At 42.1% G+C, this 13,496-nt stretch overlaps 1 protein-coding gene across 3 annotated transcripts in view; it reads right to left on the bottom strand.

Moving 5' to 3' along the window:
• slc16a10 (solute carrier family 16 member 10) overlaps positions 1-10,976 on the bottom strand; it is a 131,238-nt gene extending 120,262 nt beyond the window's left edge. For 2 of the 3 annotated variants that reach the window (XM_043687148.1, XM_043687150.1), the window contains exon 1: positions 10,266-10,897. In XM_043687148.1, coding sequence (XP_043543083.1) covers positions 10,266-10,674 — 409 coding nt within the window. In that variant the 5' untranslated portion in view covers positions 10,675-10,897. The other variant, XM_043687149.1, reaches the window with a different exon arrangement.
• Positions 10,977-13,496: the final 2,520 nt, after the last annotated feature.

Genomic DNA, 13,496 nt, shown 5'->3' with positions numbered 1-13,496 from the left:
CATTGATGCCCTGGGGTTGAAGTGTTCCGAGGCGGAAGATGAGGCGTTCTTCCTCCAGGCGTCAGATGGTGAGGGAGCGGCGGTGAAGGAGGCCCAGGATCTTCATGTCCTCGGCAGAGTGGGAGGGGGAGTTGAAATGTTGGGACTCGGGGCGGTTTGGTTGATTGGTGCGGGTGTCTCGGAGATGTTCCCTAAAGCGCCTTTATTCCTGATGAAGGGCTTTTGCCCGAAAAGCCGATTTTGCTGCTAGTCAGATGCTGCCTGAATTACTGTGCTCTTCCAGCACCACTGATCCAGAATTGTGGATTACTAGTCCAGTGTCATTATCATTACACTACTGCTTCCCCTTTGAGAGGATATGTTTAATAGTTGCAGCTGGTTCACGTGATGGGAAGTCACATAAGGTTGCAGATATTCTTTAATAATAGAACACAAGTTTATTACAGAAAATAAGTAAACAAAGATATATATGTAGAAAACAGTTAGAAAGATCATAAAAACATCAAATAAAAAAGTTTAAGCTAATTTACCAACATTATCTTTAGAGAGACTCAATCTTGAGAAATATAATTCCTTTCTAAATCTTACATTCACGCTTTCTATTCTCTTTCCTTTGGACAATGGAGACCAGTTTTTAGATTCCTTCCCAAGTCTCCCAGTATGAACCTCAATTCTGATGGCATAGACTTCTTTTAGTTCTAAAAACTTGAATATATCCAAACTCTTCTGATTTGGAAACTCCCCAGACTAGCAATCACTGCTGAAGTGGCTAGCTCCACTGAACTGAACAATAAAACGCTGTCCTCTTGCTAGAAGAAAATCTGTTCTCTTCTGAACTAAGGCTCTCAAGCTTCTGTTCTCAAGTCAACATTCAACTAACTGCATCAATATGTTTGCCCTGCCTGTCATAAATTAAAACGTTATAAACATAATTACAGGGTTTCTCCCAGTCAACTGCAGTCACTTTCTTAGAATTGATGCATTTAACTCAATTTTCCAAATTGACTTGGATCTTTGAAAAATATCTCCTGCAGAACTGAGCCACATCTATCAGCCACTACTTTGAAATTCAAACCTAAAAATGCAAGACATTATACACTGTGTATAAGATATATCTCCCATCATAACCTCAAGAATATATAATTGTTTCGTAATGGCACCAGCCTAGAAAATTATAGAAACTACCAGATATTAGATTCCTCTACCGTCAACTTAGAGTACATTCAGATCATCATTTCATTTTAGGATTGAACTCTAATGTAATACTATAGCTAAATGGCTGGATGCTGGCAAATAAACACACAGACACATTATGAATAATAAATAACATAGCAGAAATATAACTGAATTTTGCACTGCTGATTGCAGAGTATCATGCCGTAACACAAAACTGGAGAAACTCCACTTTAACATAATGCCACACACAGAACATCAGAACCACTGGGTTACAACACAATGTTTCGGATCATGAGACCCTTCATCAGAACTCTTTCCGTCAAGCTTTTCCAGCAATTTATGTTTTGGTTTCTGATTTACAGCATTTGTGATTTTTTTTGGTTTCCATTGGGTTACACTCCTGATTATTATAATGGTGTGACCTGATCATTTAGATATTAAATGCATAATTCATACAAAAATGTACAATAGGTATCTGGTATTTCCCATATTTGACATGCCTTTGTGAAGCGGTGTGTGTTATAGGAATTAGTAGATGCAAGATATTTCAATAAGGTACAGTATGCAAGGCTACTCAACAGGATAAGTGCCCTCAATATTGGGGGGTTATACATAAGCATGGATAGAGGTTTGCCTAACTCATACAGAAAGAGGGTTGGAAATAAAGGGAGTATTTTCAGAATGGCAATGTGTAAACAGTGAAGTGCCACAGGGATTGGTGCTGGGGCCACAAGCATTTACAGTTTAAATTAATGACGTGGAACACAGAAGTGAATGTACTATTACCAAAGTTGCAGATGACAAAAATAAGTGAGAAAGCAAATAGTAAGGATGAGACAAGGCGTCTACAGGAGGAAACATTGACAGGCAAAAACTTAACAGATAAAACATAAATGTGAGAAAATGTCAGAAAATGCACTTTAGCAAACAAAGAGGACTTGATTATTATTTAGTTTGGGAAAAATACTGTAGAAAGCTGCAGCACAGATGCATTTGGAGTCCTAAAGCTAGCATCCGAGTTCAGTGTGTAATAGTGAAGGTAAATGGTATGTTGGCTTTTATTTCAAATGGAGTATAAACATAAGGAAGTTTGGCCAGAACTATACCAGGCATTAGTTAGACCACACTTGGAATAAAGCTAAAGAGAAAGTAAAATTATCCACAATTTCAATTCCAGCTAATTATTTGGTACTGTCACAAAGCTAGTCCTTTTTTTCTAAAAGCTGTTCCTTGGCTCAAGGAGACTGTGTCCTTGATTTTTTTCAGAAGGGAAATAAACCAGGCTGGGCTCCAATCAGACTGATTTGGTACAGAGATGTAAAGGATTTTGAGGGGCCTTTTGTTTACATATAAACAGAGGAGACTTCAGTCCAAAGTGGTCATGTGTTAGAAGTGACCTGTAAATGAAAGGAATGGTCAGCTCTCCAGCTGGGCAGTTTAGTTCAGTCCAGAACTGGTTGGGTGTTCAACAGTGAACTGTGTGGAAACTCTTCTGCCCTTCTAACTTAAACCTGTAAGCATCTGATCCTTTTTTGTACTGTGTTTTAAAGGAAGTTTGCTTATTGGGACTGTTGTGTATATTCAGAATAACATTCTTAGGTCTAATTTGGATAGACTGAGCTCTGTAGGAGTTCTTTATTCTGTGTTTTATGGTGTAATTTTGTGAATAAATGTTTTGTCTTTGAAACCTCTACCTTAATCCAGGTAATTTTCTCTGTACAAATTGCAAAGTTAGGTCTGGGCTGCCTGCTTAAGAATGTTTTGAGTGGTCTGGCCTAGTCCATAACAGTAGACCACAACATTTTGGCCTAATAACATAAAAACAAAATATATGAGTGAACCACCACCATGCCAACCTCAAAGAAAATTCTTTTCTTGTATAACAAAGAAGTGTACAGCACAGAACAGGCCCTTTGGCCCACGATGTTGTGCCGAGGTTTAATCCTAATGTAAAATATAATAACTTAACCTACGCACCCCTCGACTCACTGCTATCCATGTGCATGTCCAGCAGTCGCTTAAATATCCCTAATGACTCTGCTTCCACCACCACCACTGGCAACGCATTCCATGCATTCACAACTCTCTGCATAAAGAACCTACCTCTGACGTCTCCTCTATACCTTTCTCCTATTATCTTAAAACTATGACCCATCATACCAGTCAGTCCTGCCCTGGGGAAAAGTGTCTGGCTATTGACTTTATCGATTCCTCTCATTATCTTGTATACCTCGGTCAGGTCTCCTCTCTTCCTCCTTCTATCCAGAGAGGAAAGTCCAAGCTTATTCAACCTTTCTTCATAAGGCAAGCCCTCCAGTCCCGGCAGCATCCTGGTAAACCTTCTTTGCACCCTCTCCAAAGCCTTTGTATCTTTCCTATAGTAGGGCGATCAGAACTGGACACAATTTTCCAAGTACGATCTCACCAGGGACTTGTAGAGCTGTAGCAAAACCTTGCAGCTCTTAAACTCGATTCCCCTGTTAATCAAAAGCCAAAACACCATATTGCTTTCTTAACAACCCTATCCACTTGGGTGGCAACTTTGATGGATCTATGTACTTTCACACCCAGATCCCTCTATTCCTCCCCACTGCCAAGAATCCTGTCATTAATCCTCTATTCAGTATTCAAGTTCAACCTCCAAAATGCATCACTTCCCATTCATCCAGGTTGAACTCCATCTGCCATTTCTCAGCCCAGCTCTGCATCCTGTCTATGTCACGCTGCAGCCTGCAATAGCCCTCTATGCTATCGATGACACCTCCAACCTTTGTTTGTGTCATCTGCAAGTTTACTGACCCGCCCCTCAACCTCCTCATCCAAGTCATTTATAACAACTACAAAGAGCTGAGGCCCATGAACAGAGCCCTACAGGACCCATTCAAAACTAACCTCCAGGCAGGATACTTTCCATCTACAACCACTCTCTGCCTTCTGTCAGCCAGCCAATTCTGACTCCAGGTAGCCAAATCTCCCTGCATCCCATACTTCCTGACTTTATGAATGAGCCTAACATGGGGAACCCTATCAAATGCCTTGCTGAAGTCCATATACACCACATCCACTGCTCAACCGTCGTCGACAACCTGTCTTGTCACCTCCTCAAAGAACTCAATAAGGTTTGAGAGGCATGGCATGACCTGCCCCTCACAAAGCCATGCTGACTGCCTTTAATCACACTATGCTTTGCCAAATAGTCATAAATCCTATCCCTCAGAATTCTTTTCAAAACTTTGCTAACCACAGACATAAGACTGACTGGTCTGTAATTGCCAAGGATTTCCCTATTACTCTTCTTGCAAAGACAACATTCACCTCCTTCCAATCCTCCCGTGGAGAGTGAGGAGGCAAAGATCCTTGCCAGCGGCTTAGCAACCTCCTTTCTCACTTCCCGGAGCAGCCTAGGATAAATCTGGTCTGGCCCTGGGGACTTATCAATCTTAAATGTTTTCCAAAATTTCCAACACATCAACTTCATCAATCTTGATCTGTTCAAGCTTGCATCACAGCTCCTCAAAGTTTTCATTCACAATGAGGTGCCCTTCCTTAAAACCGAAGCAAAGAACTCATTGAGGGCTTCCCCTATCTGCTCAGACTCCACGCACTAGTTCCCTCCGCTATCCCTGATCAGCCCTACCTTCTCCCTGATCACTCACTTATTCCTCATGTATGAATAAATCAGCTGTTCACAGTTACCTCACCATTCAATAAACTCATAACTGACTGACAATAGCTATTTTTTTAACCACCTTGCTCTCTTGCTTTTCATCCTTTCGCACAACTAAACGTTTGACTTGGACTTCACAACTCCCCACACCACTTCCCTATATTTGCCAACATTTATCTCCATGCAAACACAGGAGAGGCATCACAGCCATTGAAGAAAGGGTATTTTACCTACTTCTACAAGCAGTAGTTGAACACCTTTAGGCTATTACAACATCCAACATCAAAATACAAATAACACATAGGAATGCAAGAAAAAGTAGGTCATTCAGCTCCATCATTCTGCTTCCCCACCCAATAGGATTGTAGCGGATCTTTCACCCCCCCCCGCTGTCCCTATATTCACAAATAAGTAAGTGCGAGGCAGCCAGCTGAGCAAGACAATTATATTTGTGGCAACCAGTTTACTTTACAGGTGATGCAGCAGGGTTGTGTACGTGATGACATCTCAATACCTGAAAAGCCATTGTTTATATCCTGATCCATACCACAAATGCTGCAGAGGGAAATGAGACAGACCTGGCCTTAACTTTGCCTGAAAAGTGAAAACCTCACGACAAACGATTTGGGAACTCCACCCATTTCATCTTGGTTCAGAAAAGACAGAATCCAACTTTTCTGCACGCCTGTGCTTTTGCTGAAAATCGGACCACAGCAGAAGATGAAAGTGTGTGCGTGACCTGACTCAGAGGTTTATTTCAGTCTGGTAACCTGCTGCTAAAGTTACCTGCATTCTTAAAGTGCATTATAGAGACCACAGGAGTGACTTTCTTTACAAACTGGCAACCTAAAGAGTCAAAGTACCCTGAGGACAGCACCAATGGCTAGAAGTTACAACCTACAAGAATTAAAAGCGCAAGGATTGCATTTTTGTTACTAAAGATACTGTCTTGTGTATGTCCAATTATAGATTCACAGGACTAGTTAGATCAAAGTGCAGATCATTTTTAAAACACCAGAACAAATCTTATGGTCAGCCTTGCCAGACTATAACTGTTATTTGCAAACATGGCTTAGTTTACAGAGTTAAATTATGGTGTTCAGTTGCAAGCTGGAGCCTTATCCAAATTTTTGGGAAAGCTTCTTAAAAAAGATCATGTACACAAAAAATATTGACACTGTTAAGATCAAATAAGAAGTGTTCAAGATTACAAAGTGTTTTGATAACATAAATAAAGAGAAACTGTTTCTACTGATAGCAGGGATGATAGAGAACGTAAATTGGAAGTAGCAGCAGTGAGGAGACTATTTTTAAATATGTTCCCTGAAGTGGTGGTGCAAACATCTTTATTTTTTTAATAGAGAGTTGGATAACTATTTGCAAGATGTGCGTCTGTGTTTGGGGAGGAGCTGAGTACTGTGGATAATTGGTTAGATGTTTCAAAGAGCTGGCACAGAAGAATCAGACAGAAGTGAAGACAACTATGTGATTTTAAAAATGCCAATGCAGTTACAGGTTTGAGCTGTGTCAGCATCATTCATCACCATTACCACTTCCAAACAATTGTGGCCAAGCTATATTGCAAGCTTAAGAGAATTTTCTATATAAAGAATTAACATTAAGCAGTGTTGATGTCAGAGTTTGCCCAGCTAGGTGGGTGAGGTGAGGTGAGAGTGACTGCCCTTGGCACCAAGGTCACATTTGATCAAATGTGGCATTAAGGAGCCTGAGCAGAAATGCAGTCAATAAGAATCAGCAGGAAAATTCTCTGCTGGTTGGAATCAAGTGTGATACAAAGAAAAATGGCTGTGGTTGTTGGAGGTGAATGATCTCAGCTCCACGACATACCCACACAGGATCCTCAGGGTAGTGTCCTAGGCCCAACTATTTTAACTGCTTCATCAATGACTTTCTCTCAAACATGAAAATGGTCAGCAGTGGAGATGTTGGAGGTTTGCAATAAATGCTGGCTCAGCCAGTGATGCCCATATCACTTGAATACATTTGAAAAAGTAACAAAACCATACACAGTCCATGCAAGTTCCAGACTGTATTCCAGCTGAAGTGGAATTAATGGACACTGGTGTAAGGATACTACATTAAAATGACTTCAAGTAGAATTTTTAAATTGGTGAATGTCCATATACAAAGGCCATTGCTAGGCATTTTAAGCAAACATTATTCTTCCAAAATGAATGTGTGCAAAAGTAGTAGAAACAGCACTATAATGCCAACATGTTAAGCACTGCAAAATCATGGTTAGTATTCCCTCAAGTTTAGAGGTTTAACAGGAGATTTAATCTAGATAGTTAAAATAATAAAAGGGATTCAAAATGTAGGTCTACAGAATTGTTAATGCAGCATGAGGCCATTTTGACGATCATGTTTGAATGGGGTCTATGTGCATTTTAACTTAGTGACAATCTTATGCCTGTTCCACATAACCCTGCACTTTGCATGATTATTTAAAGAAAGAAACATTGGTTCTTTAACACCTCAATTGAAACTGCTTTCTCCAAGTTTCCAGGTGATGCATTCTAAACCCTAACACCTTGCTATGTAAATAAGTTTCTCCTCACTTGCATTTCTTTCTTTTGAAGACACAAAAATTATGCCCTCTGGCTGTCACTGTTGAAGAGTAGGAAAAGTTTCTCTCCAGTCACACTGTGCAGACCCTCATGATTTTGAAAAATTCAATCAAATCTCCTTTCCCAGAAAAAACAAACAGTTCTGACTTCTTTAATATTTCCTCATAATTGAAATGTCTCAACATTGAACTGTTCTTGTAAACACAGAGTCCTAGAGCTGTACAGCATGGAAACCAACCCTTCGATCCAACTCGCCCATGCTGATTAGATATTCTAAATGAATCTAATCCCATTTGCCAACATTTGGCCCATGTTGCTGTAAACCCTTCCTATTCATATGTCTATCCAGATGCCTTTTAAATATTGCAATTGCACTAGTCTCCACCACTTCCTCTGGCAGCTCATTCCACACACACACACACACCACCCTTTGTAAGAAAGTGTTGCCACACCTTTCTAAATCTTTTCCTTCTCATCTTAAACCTATGCCCTCTAGTTTTGGACTCCCCTACCCTAGGGAAAAGACCTTGTCTATCTATGTCACACATGATTTTGTGAACTCCTAGAAGGTCATCCCTCAGCCTCTGATGCTCTAGGAAAAATAGCCCCAGCCTACTTAGTCTCTCCCTATAGCTCAAAACCTTTAACCCTGGCAACATCCTTGTAAATATTTTCTGAAACCTGAAAGGGTCCACAACATCTTTCCTATAGCAGGGAGACCAAATTGCACACAGTATTCCAAAAGTGGCCTAACCAATGTCCTGTACAGCTGCAACATGTGCTCGCAACTTCTACAATCAATGCACTGACCTACAACGGAAAGCATACCAAATGCCTTCTTCACCATCCTATCTACCTGCAACTCCACTTTCAAGGAGCTATGAACCTGCATTCCAAGATCTCTGTTCAGCAACACTCCCCAGGACCTTACTATTAAATGTACAAGTTTTGCCTGATTTGCCTTGCCAAAATGCAGTACTTCATATTTATCTAAACTAAGGTCCACCTGCCACTCCTTAGTCCATTAGCCCATCTGATCAAGATCCTGTTGTACTGAGGTAACCTTCTTCACTGTCCACTACACCTCCAATTTTGGTGCCATCTGCAAACTTATTAACTATTCCTCCGATGTTCACATCCAACTAATTTGTACAAAATGACAAAAAGCAGTGGATCCAGCACCGATCCTTGTGGTATACCACCAGTCACTAGCCTAGAGTTTGAAAAGCAATCAAATTTCGAGCCAGTTGTGCATTCAAATATCTAGTTCTCCACGTATTCCATGTGATCTAACCTTGCTAACCAGTCTACCATGAGGCACCTTGTAGAAAGCCTTACTGGTCTATATAGATCACGTCCACCACTCTGCCCTCATGTCCTCTTCGTTACTTCTTCAAAAAACTCAATCAAGTTTGAGAGACATGATTTCCCACACACAAAGCCATGTTGACTATCTGTAATCAGTCCTTGTCTTTCCAAATACATATAAACCCTGTCCCTAAGGATTCCCTCCAACAACTTGCCTACCACCAATGACAGGCATACCAGTCTATAGTTCCCTGGTTTGTCCTTACCACCTTTCTTAAACAGTGTCACCACGTTAGCCAACCTCCAGTCTTCAGGCACCTCACCTGTGACTATCGATGATACAAATGTCTCAGCAAGGGGCCCAGCAATCATTTTCCTAGCTTCCCACAAAGTTCTCAGGTACACCTGATCAGGTCCTGGGGATTTAGCCATCTTTAATGCATTTTAAGACATCCAGCAACTCCTCCTCTGTATTTTGAACATTTTTCAAGATATCACTATTTATCTCCCCAAGTTCTCTATCTTCCATATCCTTCTCCAGAGTAAACACTGATGCAAAATACTTGTTTAGTAAGATTTGTTATCTCTTCTGCTCTCTCTCCAATGTGTTCACATCTGTCCTATAATACTGCACTCAGAACTGTACACAATACTCCAACGGAGGTCTCACATAAGTTCATCATAACATGTACTCTATGCCACAATTTACAAAACCTAGAATACTGTATGCTTTTTTACAGTTCTTTCTGTTCTGCATGAAAATGACTTGTGTACGAAAACACCCAGGACTCTATGCTCCTGCACACAATTCAAGAACACAAGTTTCAAAAAGCACCTTACAACCAATGAAGGATTTTCAAAGTGTAGCCCTGTGGTAGTGCAGGAAACAGGCAACCCAATTTGGACACAGCAAGCTCCCACAAACAGCAATATGATGATCAGTAAATCTGTTTTTGTGATTTTGACTACAGGATAATAGTTGAAAATGTGTTGCTGGAAAAGCGCAGCAGGTCAGGCAGCATCCAGGGGTTGCTGGAAAAGCGCAGTGGCTTGGATGCCAGTTTTAACGGCTTTGGTGGTTAACACTGTACCTGGGGATCTTTGGCCTGACAAAGCAACTGGGACATTGGTTGAACAACAGAACAGAAAATAAAAGCTTTTAAATATAACTATCAGCAATACCTGTACTTGGAGAGGAACGTTCCGGATCACTATTCAGAGGTACACAAAACAAGTCGGACCAGTATGTGTCACACACAAGTTTTACTGCTTGTCTCCCCCTCATCTGGGAACTTGTCCAAAAGATGGGACTAAAAATGGAACTATTGGGGCGAATGGACAAGGAAGGACGGAAACAGAAAAATAAATGTATTGTTGCACATTTTCCTTACATTGAAACATTTCCGCGGTTTTATCAAATGGTAAGTGAAGGTGGAGGAGGCAGAGCTTGCAGCTTGGATCCGGGGCCTAGCTTATGGTTTCAGTTCAGTCTCCAAAGTGCCATCTGCTCAGAGCCTGGGGCTTACCTGTCTTAAAGCGCAGATGCTTGTCGTTCGGGTCGCCGAAGTTTTCCAGCAGGGACAGGAAGAGGAGCCCGAAAGCGTTCTGGATGCCAAACACCGAGCCGTTACACCACATGGAGGCGAACATCACCACCCAGCCCCAGCCCCCCTCAGGGGGCACGAAGGGTCCAGGGGGTGGGGGGAGAGCACTGCCTGGGTGCTCAGAGGCTTGCTCAGGGCAATGGTCGCCATCCCCTGAGCCCGCCTGCAGCTTGCACTCCTCGTCAGCCACACTCGCCTCCCCGTTGAGAGGCTCCTTCTGGCGGCTGAGTGGGCTCACATTGCTGCTGCTATCCCGCAGCTCCCCCTCCCCCTCCAACGACTCCTGCTGCCCTGACTCCACAGGGTCGGCGTTCGGGTCCCTTCCTGTCATCTCTCACTACCGTCCCGTCTGCAGATCAAAGACCATCCGGCTATCGACCCTTCCCAACAACAAAGCTGGAAAAAATAAAATTAATAAATGCTTTGCGTGGCAAACTTCCCTTCTTTTGTGTGTTCGTACCAGTTCCGAGCACACGCTGTAAGATAAATCCGTTCCCTCTCTTATCTTCCTCCCCTCTGATTAAATAGTAACACTACAGCCAGTATCTGGCAACGTTTACCTTGGACTCATTCTTAAATGGTTACAACTTCTGGGCGTGGCCTCTCCATCGCCCAGCAATAATTGGACACGCCCTTTGCTCTCTCCTTTATCCTATTGGCTGTTCTGCCTGCCCATCACAATCAGGGGGCGCGGCAAGCTTCTCCACGCCCATTCCCTCTTTTGGACCACAGGAGGTCAAGGACATTCAGCCTCCCATTTTAGAATAAGCACCAGCGGGAACTGATAGCCAAGTTCTATACCCATGAAGGCAGCCTCAACCGCGATCTTGGGTTCATGTCGCTCCATCTGCAATCACACCACATTTCTGCATCTGTAAAATCTTCCTCACTGTCCTGTTTTAATGCCATCGGCTTGATAAATTGTATGATCTTGCTACCTTAATAAGTTTGTACAATTTTGGATTACTTATTACTTTGGTTAGACCCTTGGCATGTGACTCTAAAACCTATCATGTTATTTCAGTTATTTGGTTTATCTTCAGCACCACCTCACTTTTTTTTTATAATTATCTCTCTGCCTCATTAATCGGATTATAGATCATCCTTTCACTTGTTTTTAAGCTGTTGCCACTTTACTCACGCCATCTGACACTTTTGATCACTTGCAGAGACCTATTATTCGACACTCCACTCACACCATTTGTATGATCTTTCGATCTTTTTGCCCATGATCTCTCTGCCTATAAATTCTCTGCCTATGTATTTCTCTCACTTGACCCGATGAAGGGGCTACACTCCGAAAGCTTATGATTTCAAATAAACCTGTTGGACTATAACCTGGTGTCATGTGACTTCTGACTTTATACTAGAGGAAGGTATCTGTCTATCCACTCCGTAGCTGTACTTCACACTCCTTGCCCATCTCAAGTCTCTGACTCCACATTCAGCACCATGGTACCAAAAACAACAAATCCTGGAGATCATGCATGGAGAGAGAGCAATATAACATTTCAAATCTAGCTGATTCTTCATTGGAGTTGAGTCATCTCGACTCGAAACTTTAGCTTGTTTTCTCTCCATGGATGCTGTCTGACCGGCCGTGATCTCCAGCATTTGTTGTTTTCAGTATAGATTCCAGCATCTGCAATAAATTGCTCAACCTATATCCATAGGACCATCCTTCCTCCCCCAATACACCCCTCCCCTCCAACCAACCACCACACAATCCACTGGAGGTAATAATGGTCCCAGGACTGGCCAGACTCAGCAACCCGACCATTGTCTCCTCCCACCCACCACCACACATTTCCTATCCGATGGAATAGTACGATGATATTGTTTCTCTAGTTGTACAGGTGGAGAACGGACACTATGGACAACTATCAGAAGCATGTCCAAGCTCCTTCTCCTGTGCCCACAGCGTGACTCATTACCCTTAAGGTCGGAGGGAATGGTGGGATGATAACTGGAGGCAGAATGGAGATATGCTTTAACAAGCCAACAGGACTGACATAATAAGAAATAGGAGCAGGAATAGGCAATTCAGCCCAGCTAAGCAGTCCATCATTCAGTATCACAGCAGATTCTCTACCTCAGGTCCACCTCCCAGTTCACTTCCATTTCCCTTGATTTCATCACTGTCTGAAAATTATTGAATTCAGCTATAAAATACTCAAAACGTGAGTATTCAAAACCCTCTGAGGTAGAATTTGTCCAATACTCATAGCTCTCTGAGTGAAGATGTTTTTCCCCAGCTCAGTCCAGAAAAGCTGACTGTTGTCCTAAGCAAATGACCCCGATTTCCAGTTCCACCCTGCCTTGTCAAAGCCTCTGATAACTTTATACAATGAAATAATTTTTCTTTTACTTTTCTAAACTCCAGTGAATGTAGGTGCATACTGTTCAATATCTCCTCAGAGGACAATCCTTGCCCCCAGGATTCAATGCAGTGAATCTTTTTACTGTCACCATTCTAAGATAAGTCAACTCTTCCTTATGTATGTCAACAAAACTGTACAAAGTATTCCAGCTGCTGTCTCACTAAATCCCAATTTGACTGCGCCAAAAATTCCATCACCTTACATTCCAACACCCTCGCATAAAGGCTAATATTGCAGTTTGCCCCCCAGCTATATATCAGATCTTTATGTTAGCTTTCTGTAACTTTTTGCAATGGTACCCTGTAGTCTAGTCTGTCAATTTTAAAAATAAACACTCTGCATTTCTATTTTCTCTGCTGGTGAAGTGAGAAACCCTGTCTGCAATGTCTTTTCCTGTTTCCTAATTCTCTTTTCTAAGCATTTTCTCATATTTTGCTCTTTTCAGTGCTCTCTGTTTGCTGCTTCATTTGAGTCATTCAAATCACTGGGGTGGCATGAGTGGTTTGCACTGTTGCTGCACAGTGCCAGGGACCTAGGTTTGATTCCTGCCTCAGGTGACTGTCTGTATGAAGTTTGCACATTTTCCCTGTGTCTGCGTGGGTTTCCTCCAGGTGCTCTGGTCCAAAGATGTGCAGGTCAGATGAGTTGGCCTATAGTGTTCTGGATATGTAGGTTAGGTATGTTAGTCTGGGGTAAGTGAGAGCAGTAGGGGAATGGATCTGGGTGGCTTACTCTTCAGAGGGTTGGTGTGGACTTGTTGGGATGAAGGGCC

The sequence above is a fragment of the Chiloscyllium plagiosum genome, chromosome 3 (genome assembly GCF_004010195.1).
Source record: "Chiloscyllium plagiosum isolate BGI_BamShark_2017 chromosome 3, ASM401019v2, whole genome shotgun sequence".
NCBI lineage: Eukaryota > Metazoa > Chordata > Chondrichthyes > Orectolobiformes > Hemiscylliidae > Chiloscyllium > Chiloscyllium plagiosum.
The sequence above is the reverse complement of the archived record's forward strand: the minus strand, read 5'-3'. Positions and strand labels throughout refer to the sequence as shown.